General features: G+C 43.2%; 2 protein-coding genes across 2 annotated transcripts in view; one reads left to right on the plus strand and one right to left on the minus strand.

The window, feature by feature from the left end:
- LOC123767097 (mitochondrial translation release factor in rescue) overlaps positions 1-17949 on the plus strand; it is a 98104-nt gene that overhangs the window by 36565 nt on the left and 43590 nt on the right. The window lies entirely within an intron of this gene.
- On the minus strand, positions 2964-5717 carry LOC138352322 (piggyBac transposable element-derived protein 4-like). Its single transcript, XM_069304703.1, has 2 exons — positions 5670-5717; positions 2964-4280 (listed from the first exon to the last, which is right to left on the minus strand). Exons 1-2 carry the CDS (start codon positions 5715-5717, stop codon positions 2964-2966), a joined length of 1365 nt encoding a protein of 454 aa, XP_069160804.1.

Genomic DNA, 17949 nt, shown 5'->3' on the forward strand with positions numbered 1-17949 from the left:
CATCTGCAAAGGATGATACAGTGCTATAGGTTGTGTTCTTGTCTATGTCCGAAATGAGGATGAGAAAAAGTACTGGAGCAAGCACAGTACCCTGGGGGACTGAGCTCTTCACGGTTGATGGGCTGGATTTTATTTTGTTGACTATTACACATTGGGTTCTGTTGGTCAGGAAATTGTAGATCCATCTGCCTATTTTTCCGGTAATTCCTTTTGAACGCATTTTGTGTGCAATAACACCATGGTCACATGTATCAAAAGCTTTTGCGAAATCTGTGTAAATTACATCAGCGTTATGTTTGTCTCCCATAGCATCTAATGCCATATCATAGTGGTCCAGCAACTGCGACAGGCAAGAGCGCCCTGTTCTGAAACCATGATGTCCGGGGTTATGGAGTTGCTGTGATTCCATGTATTTTGTGATTTTACTTCTTAGCACTCTCTCAAAAATTTTTATGATGTGCGATGTTAGTGCTATCGGTCTGTAATGTTTTGCCTCTGCCTTATTTCCTCCTTTATGAAGTGGTGCTATCTCTGCTGTTTTTAGTATATCAGGAATAACGCCAGTATCTAGGCTTTGTCTCCACAGAATGTGGAGGGCCTGCGATAGTGGTTTTTTACAGTTCTTTATGAATATGGAGTTCCAAGAATCCGGGCCTGGTGCAGAGTGCATAGGCATACTGTTTATGGCTTCTTCAAAATCCAGTGGGGATAGGGTGACGTCTGATATATGATTTGATGTTGGTATCGTATCCATGAAAAAATCATTTGGGTTATCAATCTTTAGTGTGTTTAATGGCTCGCTGAAAACAGAGTCGTACTGCGTCCTCAGTAGCTCGCTCATTTCTTTGTTGTCATCGGTGATAGTTCCATCTCCCTTTTGCAGGGGCCCGATACTAGATGTGGTTTTTGATCTTGATTTGGCATAGGAGAAAAAATATTTTGGATTTCTTTCTATTTCACTCATGGCCTTTTGCTCTCTTTGCCTCTCCTGGGTTTTGTATGATTCTTGTAGCTTCCGTTCAATTGTTTCTGTTTCTCTACCTAACCTTCTTCGCCGTTCTTGAGATAGGGTGCGACTCTCAAGTTGTTCCGCGATTCGTTTTCTTCGCCTATATAGGGAACGACGTTCCCGTTCCAATCTGCATCTCTGCCTCTTTTTTCTTAGAGGTATGCGGTTTGAACATATTTCTAGTGCTACTGAGCTTATTTTTTCCAGGCACTGGTTCAGGTTTGCATTTTCTAGCTGTTCTTCCCAGTTTATTTCTGTGAAGTCCTGGTTTATTTGCTCCCAGTTTATCTGTTTAGTATTGAAGTTGAATTTGCTGAAATCTCCTCCACCGGGAATCTGGACTGGTTTTGAAGGTCTACTCCCCATGGTTGTCATAACTTCAATTAAGTTGTGATCTGAGTAACAGGTATTTGTAATCATTATGTTCCTGATCAATTCATCATTATTAGTGAAAATGAGGTCCAGCGTGTTCTCCTTCCTAGTTGCTTCTACTATTTGCTGGTTTAAGGCAAACCTATCGCACATCCGTAGCAGGTCATTTGCATGTGCCTGTTCATTTAGGCTACTTCCTGGTATTCTTTCTGATCTTTGGTCACCTCAATTTTCGTCCTAGGTCTTTCATTTTGGTCTCAATGGGTTCATAATAGAATTCTCTAGAGGAACATTAGCATATAAAATAAAAAACCTGGTCACGCTCCAACCGCCGACGAGTTGAAGACGGGCCACGCGTTAGCCGTGAGCGAGCGCTCAGACGCCTTCCAGCTACACTCCCAATTCCCGCCCACAAATGTTTAGTATTATTTCCTGGTGGTAATCTCAATTTTCGTGTTACAGCGCTCATTTAGGTATGAAAATGTTCCTAATTGAATTCTTCAGATGGATATGTGCATATAAGGGCCAATTGAAGAACAACATTGCCTGTACAATACGGGAGGTTATCTTGAGATGATTTCGGGGCTTTTTTTTTTTTAGTATCCATGTGGCCCGGTCCTTGACCAGGCCTCCACCCCCAGGAAGCAGCCTGTGACAGCTGACTAACACCCAGGTACCTATTTTACTGCTAGGTAACATCAAGAAAGAAAGTATGAAAAAAAAAAAAAAAATAATAAAAAAATTTGTACTTACCACCTCAGTATTGTGTGTTGAACATGACATGGGTTGAACATTTGTTTTATCCACTCCACCTGCTCCTGGAAAACGTTTCTTGCAGGGTCAACCCATGTTTTGTATAGGTGGAGTGGATGGTGGGCAAGCATTACTGCTTATCGGCCCAGAATTTTTTCTTTCGATGGTATCTGCTGTAGCATGGTGCAGGACACAATGCCACATCACACGTCTTGCACTTATAGTGTGTGTCCTTCCTTTTACCCGACAATTTGCACACACGACACCTCAGACGCTTCTGTATCTTTACTTGGGTATGGGACAAGTTTCTTTTGAGGCGGTCTGGATTATCCACAATACAGGGTCTTGTTGCAGCAGAAGCACCACTAGTGATAATCACAGCCTCGTCTTCTGACTCAGACGATGAAGGTAAGTCTGCAGGTACAGGTGAAGTGAATAGTGGGCGCCTCACACCTGAAGGTCCTGCTGTTGGAGCTCTGGGTGTTGATGGTCCTGGTGTTGCAACATTGGCTCCAGTGGCATTGACAGCAGCAGCATGTGGGATGTCATCATCTTCCTCAGGCCATTTACTAGACTTATAGAACAATAGTGCAGTGATGACTTGTTCATGGAAATGGAGTAATGTCAGTTTCCTTCTATCTGTTGTGTAGTAGTTGTACATCACAAAAGCATTGTAGATAGCCATTTGCACAAAATAAAAGGTCATTTTCTTCGTCCATTTGTGTGTTTTCCTTGTGAAGTGATAATATTTGATCATTTGGTCAAAGTGATCAACACCTTTCATGTTTGTATTGTAGCCACAGATTGCATTCGGCTTGTTGATAGTTACCTACTGCACTGAGGTTGTTCCATCACGATTCCGTACTCGTTTTCTGCGTTGAACCTGTTGTGTTTCTGCATTGTGGCAATTTGTTATGAGTGAAACAATTTGTTTATCTTTCCACAAAATTATGAAAGTATTGTCCTTGCGTTTGAGTAAAGTTTTATCTATTGGCACTTTACCCTTTGCTTGCATCTGAAGGGATTTAGGTGCACTACGCTGCAGTCTGAGGGTACCACAGGTGTATACCCCTACTTGAAGTAGTGCCTCACTCAATCTGACTGAATTGTAATAGTTGTCCATATATAAATGGTAACCTTTATCCTTCAGTGGTTCAATCAAGGCCATAACTGTGTCAATCGTCGTTTTCCCAACTCCTGAATAGATTTCAAAATCATAAATGTAGCCACTGGTGGCTTCAGCTAGCATGTAGAGCTTTATTCCGTATTTATCTGGTTTATTGGGATTATAGGTCTTGAAAGATAGACGGCCACGCCATGGCATTGTCACTTCATCCAAACTCAAATTTTTATTGGGAATGTATATTCTCTTGAATCTATTCAGGAGATATTGCATGAGTGAGCGAACTTTGATAAGTTTGTCGACTCCTTGGCCTTGTGGTATGGACTTATTGTTATAAACATGGAAATATTTAGCAATCATTTCAAATTGCTTACCTGTCATGAAGGTGTTGAAACAAGGCATGTGCCAGAATCTGCCTGTTTGCCAATACATTCCAAGTCTTGGCAACGGGCAAATACCCATCAAGATCGTCAGTCCCATATATCTAGCAATTTCTTTCACTGTCACTGGTTGCCATCTGTGCTTTGTCCTTTGCCCAGTACCTGCCTTATTTTGGGAAGCATATAAATTTGTTTCATAGGCAATATATTTCAGCAATTTTTTTGTCAGAAAGAGTTGAATGAAACCAAGAACAGTGGTAGGTACAGGAACAGTCAAGCCTGGTGTACCTGTAAAATTGTCCACAAAGGGTGCAGTATTGTCACTACACCATCCATCATCAGAATCTGTTGGTGCTGGGGTACGTGTGGTACGTCTGGCTCTAGCACGAGCTCCAGTACCGCGCGTTGCACGAGTGGCAGTCTCGACCTCAGACTCCTCACTTTCCTCACTTTCATCACTATCAAAATCCTCATCGGCCGTCTCTGTTTCTAAATGTTCACTACTTGCATCAGTATCAATACCAACATCAGTTTCATCACTAGATGACCCAGACAAATCGTCAAATACAGCCTGAAACTTAGAGGGAGTTAGTCTCACATGCTTGTACTTCTCCTGTACACTACTCAGCTTCTGCTTTTCTTCCTGGAAGGGCCTTGTTCATGATCACTATCCATCGTGGAGTAAGCGTAGATAGTTTCTGAAGCCGCAGTAAGAAATATAGCCACGGAAAATAGCCGAAATGTTCACACGTTTGAGACGCGAGGGGAGGCGACACCGGTCACAACAGTGGAGCGAAAGCAATGGGCCGACGGCGTGTGCCGCGCCGCCTGCGGGCCACTAGGCGCAACAAAGAAAATGGGAAGACATCGGCGCACATTTTAAAACTAGTCCCAAAAAAATTGGATAAAAACCTGATTTTTGGCGAATTTTTAAAGTGGATGACGCAATGCTGCGTCATCCCCGGCATTACCGACAGTAAACGGATGACGCAATGCTGCGTCATCCCCGAGTGAAAGTGTTAAAATTCGCTATGATTTTCTGGTTCATAGGCTGAATTAGAGGAGTGGTGTTAGGAGGAAGAAACTTTATTGTGAGAAATTTACAGTATCTCTGCATCAATTCATCTTCCAATCCTGGAGGATGAGCAGGAGCATTGTCGAGGAGTAGCACGGCCTTGAGTGGCAAATTTTTCTCCTGCAGATATTTTACTATGGTAGGGCACAGTACTTCATTCACCCACTCTGAAAAAATAAGCCTAGTCACCCATGCTTTTTTATTAGACTTCCACATCACACACATTTGGTTTTTCTGCACTTTATACTGTTTGAAAACCCTTGGATTTTCAGAATGATACACTAGCAAGGGTTTAATTTTCAAATCGCCTCTCGCATTTGAACACAGCACAAGCGTAAACTTATCTTTCATAGGCTTGTGTCCGGGCAAGGATTTTTCCTCCTTGGTATTGTATGTCCTCTTCGGCATTCTTTTCCAAAGCAGTCCTGTTTCGTCACAATTAAACACTTGTTGCAGTAGGTATCCCTCAGCCTCTGCAAACTGTTTAAATTCTTCAATAAATCGTTCAGCGGCTGGTTTGTCTGAGCTGGCTGCCTCCCCATGCCTCGCAACACTATGGATACCACTTCTTTTTCTAAATTTTTCAAACCAGCCCCTGCTTACCTTAAACTCTTACGTATTTGCATCACTCATTCTAGGGGTTTTCTTTACAAGGTCTTCGTGCAATACCCTGGCTTTCTCATAAATGATGGCCTCTGAAACACTATCACCCCTTAATTCCTTGTCGTGTATCCAAATTAATAACAACTTTTCTACTTCTTCAAGTATTTGTGGTCTTTGTTTTGTCATTGTTCTTATGCCTTTTGCCACTTTAGCACTCATAATCTAATTTTTCTTGTTAAGTATAGTGCATATTGTTGATGTGGTTTTGTTGTACTGCCTACAAAGTTCAGTAACATGTGTACCATTTTCATGCTTCCGAATGATCTGTTGTCTCTCCTCTATTGTCATCCTCACATGGGCTTTCTTGCCTTGATCCTTACCACTGGCTTTCTTGGGACCCATGGTGAGATATATAATAAAAAATTTTATGGTCAAATAACCAAAAATCCAACAAAACACTGAAAATCCGGGTGAAGAATTGACGTGGGATAGTCACTGGGCGCGAGGCACTGGTAAACTGAGGGGCGGAGGGGTGACAATCGCTGTACCACCACGCGCTAGGTCGGCCTGTATGCATATCAACGATCTCGTGTTCCGAGGTAACCCTCGCCTTCCGAGGCACATTTTTCAAGGAAATCCTGCTCGTATTCCGAAAAACTCGTATACAGGGACACTAGTATTCCGAGGTACCACTGTATCTACTTACTGCTAGGTGAAGTTAAATTAGGTGAAAGGAAATGTGCCCAACCATTTCTGTCCTGCCCGGGATTTGAAACTGGAATTCTTGATTGTGCATTGAGAACGAACAGGACACTTAACAGTACATACAGTACATATGACGTTACTAATTTTTAAAAGTAGATGAGAATAAGAAAAATAACATAATAATGCTTTATGATATATATAGGAACAGCGGTACAGTATTTAGAAACAACAAATAAGAGGTAATTAATAAGTAATAATTGCAATAACATTAAAAAACAGGCTGATATGTAGGATGAGAAAAAGTTAGGGAAAATTAGTTAAGTAAAGTTAATAAGGTATTCCTTAGTTTCTCTTGTAAACTGGATAAGACAAGAGCAATTTTTAACTTCATTTGGGAGGTCATCCCATAGTTTAGGACCTTTGATCTGCAGAGCAATTTTGCATCGGTTAAGTTGCACTCTTGGGAAGTCAAAAATATACTTGTTTTTTGTTTGATGCACATAGGTTCTGTTACAGTCTTCAATGAAGTGCTTAAGGTCAGGATTAACATTGCAGTGCGGAGTTTTATACATGTAGAGCACACTCACGAGGATGTGCAGTGACTTAATACTTACATATTCAAGGATTTCAGTAAGGGTGCTGAGTTCTGTTTAGGACTGGAGTTTGTAATAACACTGATTGCTGATTCATGTTGAGTAATTAGTGGTCAAAGATAATTTTTGGTTATAGATCCCCAGGCATAGATACCATAGGTCAGATATGGATAGATGAAAGAATAATAGTGTTTCCAAGGCAGGAGAAAGTACATAGTACATGTATCTAATCTTGAAGAGAATGTCTACTGTTTTGGATACTTTTCTGTGAGGAGCCCCTTTGGCTTCCTGGCACTATTGGGCTAATATGCACATCATGAGACCAGGGCATTAGTCTATGGAGTTCTGCCTACCGGGGACCACTAACCAGAACATGGCCCCCCCCCCCTCAGAGAGGCACAGGGAGCAATGAGCAAAGCACATTGTTTTCCCCCTGGAAAACTCCCCCCCTTTGGTTGGGGACTTAACTAATCTGTCATTGACCAGGGTTAGGCACCCAGGAAGGTAGGCATAACAAAACAGAGCCCCACATGGTAAGAGAAGTACAACCAAAAATCTAACAGAGTTGCAGAACTCCCCCAATTCCCAAGGAAACAATCAAACAACCAAACGTCACACACTACCGCCGTGCAGCTCGTCCACACAGCCCCCCCCCCCATCAGAAGGGGAGGGGGGAGACATGGACCCTACATGCCGGCTACCCAGCAACCCCAGTTCATTGACTATTGCGATCTAGGGTGGTTGTCGAATGAGACCAGAAGGCATGGCAGGATGTGCAGAATATCACCGTTAAAAAGCAAAGGTGCAATAGGTACTCTGAGAGAGAACGCTATCAACATCAGAGGCCCGAGACTGTTCAACATGCTTCCACTACACATAAGGGGCATAACTGGCCGACCCTCACAGTGTTCAAGAGAGAACTTGATAAGCACCTCTAAAGGATGCCTTATCAACGAGGCTGTGACTCATACATCAGGCTGCGAGCAGCTTCATTCAACAACCTGGTTGACCAGTCCAGCAATTAGGAGTCCTAGTCGACGACCTGGCGGCGGGGACGCTAAGCCCCGAAACCATCTCAAGGTAACTTCAAGGCAGTGGTATTCTCTGCAGTGTTGAGGCATGGTGGCCAGGTGTAACCAAGTGTACTGGGGTTACATGCGCTTAGGGTGACCTTCCCTGAGCGCATTGTGAGTACTATCCCTGCATGCTAGGGTGACCTTCCCGGGTGCATTCAGGACGCCTTTTCTTTAGGGGTTTTGCTGCTCGGCATTTACCCCCACTCTTGTGGCCAGCTGGGGTTTCGTGGCCCTTGTTTGGCCTTGGGTAGGGAGTGGTATTGTTGCTGGTTGGGGCATCATGGCACAGCCAGCTTACCTACACAGCAGCCATTTCCTGTTACCTCTGGGGACGTTGTGCGGGGGGGGGGGGTGGTTCTTTTCTTTTTGTTATTTGCCTGGTGGGGGTCTGTCATGTGTGGCTATAGGTTCACTTCTATTGGTAGACCTCCACTAGACTCCTGTGATTGTACACGTTGCAGGGATTTCAGTGTTTTGATCTCCCCCTTGTTAGCTTTGGGTCACAACCGGTTAGCAACACCATGCCCGGGCTTCTCGCAGCAGTTAGCCTATGGGCCCAGGAAAAACTTGTCAGGGCTCGGTGAACCTATTGATGCATCTTCCAAGTTCCAGCTTGCCTCGTGCGATTTTGAAGGTTGCTGTATGCCCCTTGTCTCAGGGTGACAGTCACCGCTTGTGCCTCAGACATGCCGCCTGTTGGGTTACCGACACCTTTGACCCGGAGTCTTGCGAGACGGGCTCCTTGCTTGTTCTCCAATTTACCCATTTTGATGATATTGATATTACGGTACTGGAAGCATCCATGTTGCATACTAAGTTTAGGTTGCTGCAACGCGCTAGGTTGGTTGTCCGCCTGGATGCCCCGTGTTGGTTATAGGGACCCGGACTTGGAGGCGTTAGTCACTTCGACTTTGGTTCTGTCTGCGCTCCCTAGTCCTGCCCCCTGTTGTTCGTTCTGCTCACCCCCTGCTTCCAGCTACCAAACGTCTGAGGGTTTCGGAGTCGGAGTGGGGTTTAGATGGTAATGAGGCTTGGGCAGCCCATGAAGCTGCACCATTTGGGTTGGGAACAAGCAAGACAAGCAACCAGTGAGCCACAACTAGGTCCTAGTTCAAGTCTTCAACTAGGTCTTCTTTTCATCGATTGGTGCTAACCTTGCAAGTAAAATCCCACAGACTCAGGCACATATCAACACATATCTCTCAGGCAGCTATCCAAACTCTCTTCTCCTTTCACCAGTCAGCCCGACAGATGTTGTGTCCATCATACACTCACTAAAAACCAAAACTGGGAACATCAGTGAAATCCCATCCATTGTATACAAGAGCGCCTCCCATGCCCTTGCGCCACCTATAGCTCTGCTGTTCAACAAATCCCTAGTGTCATACCTACCCTGATATCCTTAAAAAAGCAAGAGTAACGCCAGTTCATAAAGGCGGTAATCCAGCAGACATAAACAACTATAGACCAATATCGAACCTACCCATACTATCAAAAATATTTGAAAAAATTACCTACAAACAGCTCTACTCCTATCTCGTAAAATTCGACATTCTTAGCCCCTGTCAGTTTGGCTTCCGCTCTCAAAAGAGTACCAACGATGCAATTATTAGTCTCCTTGATATAATTTACTCAGCCCTTGTCAAAAACAAGTTTCCGATTGGACTCTTCATTGACCTGAGAAAGGCCTTTGATACTGTTAATCACATTTACCTCTTATGTAAACTCCATCATTATGGAATCCAAGGCCATGCCCTGGACTATATCCAATCCTATCTTAGTGATAGACACCAATGTGTAGCCATCAATAATATAACCTCTCCCATTCTACCAATAACCGTTGGAGTGCCACAGGGCAGCATCTTGGGACCTCTTCAATTTCTTATATACATCAATGATCTGCCTAATGTCTCTAACATTCTGAAACCTATTTTGTTTGCTGATGATACTACCCTCATCTACTCCAACCCCAACCCACATACACTAAATGATGTTGTTAATAATGAACTAAAAAAAGTCCACTTATGGATGTCAACCAACAAACTAACACTTAACATAGAAAAGACCTACTACATAATATTTGGAAGCAAATCTACAAATGCAATTCAGCTTCAGATAGACAATGTAAACATTAGCAATAAAAATGATGGAAAGTTTCTTGGTCTATTCCTAGGCAAGAGACTCAACTTCAGTACCCACATACAACACATAACTAAGAAAGTCTCTAAAACAGTTGGTATACTCTCCAAAATCAGATATTATGTACCTAACTCTGCTCTCATCTCTCTATATTATGCACTAATCTATCCCTATCTCAACTATGGTATCTGTGCATGGGGTTCAACCACTGCAAACCACCTCAAGTCCATCATCACCCAACAAAAATCTGCTATCAGAATAATATCAAACTCTGCTTTCAGACAACACTCAGCCCCCTTGTTTAACTCCCTAAACATGCTAAACATAATCTCACTCCATAAATTCTCTTGTGTCAACTACATTTACAAAACCCTGTTCTTAAATGCAAATCCTGCTCTGAAACTCTTCCTGGACAGATGTAATAGGACCCATTATCACCACACCAGAAATAAATATCTCTTTTGATATCCCCAGAGTTAAACTTAATCTGTGTAAACACTCTATGCAAATAAAGGGACCCAGTTTATGGAACTCACTCCCTATTGAATTGAAAAGCTGTCCAACTTTTACATCATTCAAAATCAATACTAAAAAGTACCTAATTTCATCTTCATAGTTTTTCACTTTTTGCCTTAAAATTGCATTGTATCTATTGCTACCCAATCTCCCAACCTTTATGTTCCCAATTTGAACATCTTTACCATTGTGATCATTGCTGTCTTCTTATATGTGCTGCCATTCTGCTGTATGGTGTTTATTAATCTTGTTTATCTGTATCTATTGCTACCCAGTCTCCCAATCTTTATGTACCCAATCTGAACATCTTTACCATTGTGTTCATTGCTGTCTTATATGTGCTGTTGTTATAACTGATATGAGTGGGGCTTCTATGGGGTACTGGTACTATTAAGGGGTATAGGTAGTTAGAAGACAGGAGTATCAAATATGGGAGAGCTAAAAGGCCCGGCCCCCAAAATAAACTATCCACAGTAGTAATAACTTGCTACAAGACCAAATATGTTCGTCTAAGGGTTGATCACTGCGCTCCCACCTTGGAAGAAGAGATACTCTGTAATTCATGTACTTATTTATTAACCCGTTAACAATCCCCCATATACACTCACACCAATAACAATAATAATAATAACTTTACCACACTATCTTACGTTAAAAGCCTTGGTCCACGTAGGCAGGATACAAGGTTTACACTAATAACAAGCTAGGGTAAAGTACTACTGGATAAGCACTGAAGCTGGATGCAGCTTAGGGTAGTGAAACCACGTGGGACCCTAATACAAAACACAACACTTAGGGGTACCCAAACACTGGCAAAATACTATCCCCAGGTCTCACCAATCGTTACTACCAGAGTAGGCACACTTACACCATATAATACTTAACTTAAGGGTACAGGAACTTCAGGTAAGGGAAATAAGTAAGAGGAGAAGGAAGGAGAGTAGGGATACAGCCACAGAGTAGGTCTTAACCTCACGCCACCAGCCAAGAGAAGAGCGAGCTCCTCGCGACCACCTGCTGCCTCCCTCATCGTGGTGCCGGGAGGAGCCTAATTGATCGTGCAGCTAAGCACATTAAAGATCTTCCCCTATGCAACGTATTGTTACTTTATGAATGATTAGAAAGTATTAGTAAGCAAAGTTGGTGCCTATGATATTATTTAATAATCAACCCCCAGCTCTGTCTTTAAATGCTCTTTGAGAAAGAGCAACTGTACTACTTAGGAAGTTTAATAGCTCAATTTTGACCTCTGGTTTCCACTGGAGAACCCAGGGTCGTAACACTCCTCCCCCCTTCAGAGAAAAAAAAAATGTGACTACTAGAATAGTAGTCATTTTTTTTTTGTAAGAGTATACAGAGAACAAAAAGAAAAACATGACAAAAACAAAAAATCAATCAAAAGCAATTTCTCTGCAAAAAAAAAAAAAATACAAAGGAGTTCTCTGAAAGAAAAAAAAACATACACAACAAAAATAAAAGAACAGGGAAGTAAATAAATTGGACACGGAATATTTAATGTCACAGGAGAACCTAAAAAAAATTAACTAAAGCATGACGGTTGGTAAATGGCTTTCTGTGGCTCAGATGAATGTTATTCAGGCAACCGGGACAGAGCGTCGGCTATCACGTTGAGTCTGCCCGGTAGGTGGGTAATGGAAAGATTGAAGTCCTGTAGGTACAACGCCCACCTGAGGATGCGTTTATTCTTACCCTTCATCTGAGTCAGGAAGACTAGTGGGTTATGGTCCGTGTACACTTCCACTATATTACCTGTGAGGTAAACTTCGAACTTTTTACATGTTAACACTAGCGCCAACGCCTCTTTTTCTACCACTGAATAATTGCGTTGCGCCTTGTCGAATTTCACAGAGTAATAATATACTGGGTGTTCCACCTGATCATCCCCAGTTTGCAACAACACTGCACCAGCACCCGAGTCAGACGCGTCAACATGAATTTTAAACGGTCGGTCGAACCTTGGACTAGCAAGCACTGGGGCGGAAGCTAAGATCAATTTCAAATTTTTAAATGCCTCTGCACAGTCTGATGACCACTTAAATTTAACGGCTTTCCGCAACAAGTCTGTGAGAGGAGTGGCAACACTGGAAAAGTTCTGACAAAAAAGTCGATAGTACGCACACATACCGATAAATCTTTGAACGTCCTTTTTAGACTTTAGTACTGGATACTCCAGAATGGCATTGATTTTATCTTGCCGAGGTAACACTTTTCCTTGGCCCACTTCATAACCGAGGTACGTCACTGTGCCTTGGCCAAAATGACACTTTTTAGCATTTAAGGTAAGATTTGCCCTTTTCAAGATGGCAAACAACTGGCGTAACCTAGCTATGTGGTCAGCCCAATTACTGTCAAACAGCACGATATCATCTAAATACGCCCGACAATTTGGCACCTTAGCGAGTAGAGAGTTCATGAGTCTCTGGAACGTGGCAGGGGCATTACGCAAGCCGAACGGTAACACTTGATACTCAAAAACACCCTCGGGTGTCACGAACGCAGTGAGCTGTTTAGCACGTTCAGTGAGTGGGATTTGATAATACCCCCTCGAGAGGTCGAATTTCGAAACGTACTTGGCATTTCCCAACTCGTCAATGCAGTCCTCGAGGAGGGGCAGCGGATAGGCATCCACAATGGTCACCTTGTTGAGCTGCCGATAGTCGGTGCATAATCGCCATGAGCCGTCTGGTTTGGGGACCAAAAGGCAGGGCGAGCACCAAGAGCCCTGGCTCGGCCGGATGAGGCCGTGCTGGAGCAAGAAGTCGACCTCCTTCCGTATGATGGCCTTCTTTTCTGGACTCATCCGATAGGGTTGAAGGCGAATGGGAGTGTAGTCCGTCAACTCGACATCATGGCAAATGGCATCAGTCTGGGTCGGGACCTCCCCGAACAGACTGGAGAATTCATCAACCAACGACTGCACCTCTTCACGTTGGGCCATCTGCAAATGGGACAGTTCCTCCACAGCATTCACAGAACTAGAATTATTGAAAATGAGATTAGTTGGGTCCCCAGAACAATCATCCCCTCTCTCACTGGAAATGGAAACATTGGTTAGTGCAATGGGCCTGGGGCCCTGGAACTTCTTCAGTCGATTTACATGTATGAGCATTACCTGGTTACGTTTGTCAGAGTGCCTCACTTTGTACGTGAGGTCCCCAGTCTTTTCTGTCACAATGTAGGGGCCTTCGTACTTGTGGGACATAGTGTTCCCTAGTCGAGGCTTTAATACCAGGACAGGGTCGCCAGGCTGAAATACCCGTAACTTAGATTTAGCATCGTTACGTTCTTTCATCTTTTCTTGGGCCTTGCCAAGATACTTTAATGCAGCCGCCTTGCAGTCCTTGAGTCTCTGGTGGTGTTGCGCAAAGAAAGCCGAACCTTCGGATAACGTTACGTTCCCTAACAGATTCTCCTGTAACATTTGCAAGGGTCCACGAACTTTATGGCCAAAGACTAACTCAAAAGGAGAACAGCCCAGTGAACTTTGTAATCCCTCTCTAGCCGCAAACAAAACATACGGTAAATTCTCATCCCAGAAGGTGTGGGAACTCTCGCACGATGTCTTCAACATCTGCTTCAGAGTTAGATGGAAACGTTCAATTACCCCCTGACTCTGTGGATGGTATGGGCTGGAAACCTTATGAGTTATTCCATGTTCCTTACAAAATTGCTCGAAAACATCAGACTTAAAATTAGTACCATTGTCAGTTTGCACGACCCGAGGCAGTCCAAAAGTGGAAAAAAATTGCAACATACGAGCAACAACAGTTTTTGCTCGGATGTTCCTTACAGCAAAAGCCTCTGGGTAACGAGTAGTGATACACATCATCGTGATTAGGTAAATATTACCAGACTTAGTTCTAGGTAATGGTCCAACACAGTCCATTACCACATGAGAAAATGGTTCCTCTGGCACGACAATAGGCCTTAGAGGAGCTTTAGGTGGAGTCTGGTTTGGTTTCCCAACCAGTTGACAAACAACACACGCATTACAAAATTTAGCCACATCGCTTTTCAGCTTGGGCCAGAAAAAATACTTTAAAATTTTGTGATACGTAATATTAATACCTTGATGTCCCCCCATAGGATCATCATGAGCAGCTGCCAAAACCCTTTCTCTATAGCAAGTCGGCAACATAACCTGGTGGACTACCTCCCACTCATTTGACAAGGGAGCACTCTGTGGTCTCCATTTTCTCATCAAAATCCGATCATTGTAGTAGTACCCAGTTGCTGCGTCTACAATTTCCTCCATAGAGACGGCTGTTTCATGACAATCTGCAAGAGTGGGGTCAGCTTTCTGTAACTCACTCAAGGAGGCATCTAGGCCTTGGTCAGATGCCATTGGCCGAGGCTCAACAGTGTTCTCCACCTCCCCACTACTCTCAGTAGATGGCGGTGGCAGGCTCTCCACAATGTCCTCGGCCACGTCATCGAGTCGGGCCATGAATGTGTCCGCGAGGTCCACTTGGTTTTCACCACTCGGAAAGCTCCTCGTGACCTCGGGATTTACCACCTTGGCAAGCACAGGGCTGCCCTTACATTTAAGTCCCATAGACCTGGTCACCGCGCACGCAGGGTACACAACATTATCCTCTGCGGCGGGTGGATCCAGGCAAACCTTAGGGGTAGGCAACATAATAGGCAGTCTGGAGTCCCCTACCTTATTCCCTGCTAAATCATTACCAACTATTACATCAACATTAGGGAAAGGTAGGTATGAAGTGACTCCGACTGTACAAACACCCTTGTGGAAATCAGATTCCAGGGTAACCTTATGGAGGGGTACTGCCCGAGTATCACTAGTGACACCCTCGACCAGTACCACCTCTCCAGTGTCGAGAGTGTTGGCACCTTGCAACGCACTCTCTAAAATTAAAGTCTGGATGGCACCGGTGTCTCTGAAGATCACCACGTCCTTCCAGGAAGAACCCTCAGACAAAAGTAGTCTCCCTTTCGATAAGAATGGGGTAAGCAAGTCCAACCACTGTGGGTTGGAGGTCTTACTCCCTAACCCTTCTGAAAGCCTCAAGCCCTGTGTCACAACTAGAGCATTGGGTCTTTTTTCAGGGTACAGTTGCCAACAACGGCTAATATTGTGGTTTGAACGATTACAGTGACCACAAAAACGTCGGGGAGAAGAGACATTACTAACAGAATTACCCTTCGGTTCACCTTTAGGTGCCGTTGGGCTAGACACTTTAACAGGGTTAGTTATGTCTGAAACAGAAGGTGCATTAGGTAAAGGGTTAGAATGAGCTGGTCTGGACTGGCTGTGGGTATAAGGTTTGCTACTCTGTGGGGTATAATTATTTTTATTGGGCCTTTTGCCCACCAATTGGTAGTTTTCTGCCAACTTGGCCAAATCCCCTATTTTAGAATTTAACTCTATCCTTCCTTTAATGTATTGTGATACGTTCTCTGGCATAACATCTATAAAATGCTCCATTAAAATTAAGTTCCTGAGAGCCTCGTATGTTTCGGCTTTTGCCGAGCGAATCCATCTATCAAATAATCGAATTTGATCATTCACAAATTCAGTGAGCGGTTGGTTGTGAGTAGGCCTAAGGTTACGATAAACTTGGCGGTGAGCTTCAGGAGTAATTTCATATGCCCGCAAAATACATTCTCTGACTTTATCATATTCGAAACACTCGTCGTCAGGCATGTTTATAAAAATATCTTGTGCTTTACCCCTAAGTCTTCCCTGTAGGATTTTCACCCACTCTTCCTTTGGCCAGTTCATGGACGTGGCCACTCTCTGAAAATGGTTGAAAAACCTTTCAGGGTCAGACTCGGAAAATTCAGGCAAATTATGCTTTTTCTCATAATGCCTGGGGTTTGAATCCCCGGCAGGTGGAATTCCAGTGGCATTCGCTCTAATTTTAGCCTCCTCGGTTTTGAGTCTTTGCTCCTCTAATTTTATTTTTGCTAACTCTAAAGCTAATTCACTTTCCCTATGAGTTGCACTTTCTGCTTGGCTAGGCTGGCATAAAGGTGTATCACTTGCCAATAGTTGTTCATCAATACAATGTTCTAATATTTCATTTACCAAAGTCCACTTTTTATCTGCGACATTTAATTCTAGGCCAAATTCCTGGCCTAACAATACTAAATTAGACTTTTTAAGTTTCTTTATCTCTACCACTGAAGGCTCCCTTGCCAGGTTCTGCATTTCAGAAGACATCACTAATAATTTTAGCTTCCAGCCAAAGAAAAAATTAAAAAATAAAAATTGGAAAAAAACAAAAAATTGCACGGCCCCTAACACAAGGCCACACTAACCTTAATCGTGAAGGGATCCAGCTGGGTGTCCAGTCAGTGCAAGAATGTCCTTTGCTAGATGAGCTGGACCCTAGGCTAGCACACAACCGTTCTGCGGAAATAAAAAATTTTAATTTTGGCACTCAAGAATCTAATTTTTTACACTTATAATGTTCCTCCCGGACAGGCCAACCACTTGTTATAACTGATATGAGTGGGGCTTCTATGGGGTACTGGTACTATTAAGGGGTATAGGTAGTTAGAAGACAGGAGTATCAAATATGGGAGAGCTAAAAGGCCCGGCCCCCAAAATAAACTATCCACAGTAGTAATAACTTGCTACAAGACCAAATATGTTCGTCTAAGGGTTGATCACTGCGCTCCCACCTTGGAAGAAGAGATACTCTGTAATTCATGTACTTATTTATTAACCCGTTAACAATCCCCCATATACACTCACACCAATAACAATAATAATAATAACTTTACCACACTATCTTACGTTAAAAGCCTTGGTCCACGTAGGCAGGATACAAGGTTTACACTAATAACAAGCTAGGGTAAAGTACTACTGGATAAGCACTGAAGCTGGATGCAGCTTAGGGTAGTGAAACCACGTGGGACCCTAATACAAAACACAACACTTAGGGGTACCCAAACACTGGCAAAATACTATCCCCAGGTCTCACCAATCGTTACTACCAGAGTAGGCACACTTACACCATATAATACTTAACTTAAGGGTACAGGAACTTCAGGTAAGGGAAATAAGTAAGAGGAGAAGGAAGGAGAGTAGGGATACAGCCACAGAGTAGGTCTTAACCTCACGCCACCAGCCAAGAGAAGAGCGAGCTCCTCGCGACCACCTGCTGCCTCCCTCATCGTGGTGCCGGGAGGAGCCTAATTGATCGTGCAGCTAAGCACATTAAAGATCTTCCCCTATGCAACGTATTGTTACTTTATGAATGATTAGAAAGTATTAGTAAGCAAAGTTGGTGCCTATGATATTATTTAATAATCAACCCCCAGCTCTGTCTTTAAATGCTCTTTGAGAAAGAGCAACTGTACTACTTAGGAAGTTTAATAGCTCAATTTTGACCTCTGGTTTCCACTGGAGAACCCAGGGTCGTAACAGCTGTCAATCTGCTGTATGGTGTCTATTAGTCTTGTTTAAATTACTAATCAAGCTGTCAATGTAATCAATCAGAGCTTTAATATAACAATGTGCTTTAATATACTTACTAAGCTCTCTCATCTCATTTTTCTCTTGCAATGTATCTTTATCATTTATCAATTCTGATAGAAATTACCTACTTAAAA

The sequence above is a fragment of the Procambarus clarkii genome, chromosome 53 (genome assembly GCF_040958095.1).
Source record: "Procambarus clarkii isolate CNS0578487 chromosome 53, FALCON_Pclarkii_2.0, whole genome shotgun sequence".
In the NCBI taxonomy this organism is placed as follows: domain Eukaryota; kingdom Metazoa; phylum Arthropoda; class Malacostraca; order Decapoda; family Cambaridae; genus Procambarus; species Procambarus clarkii.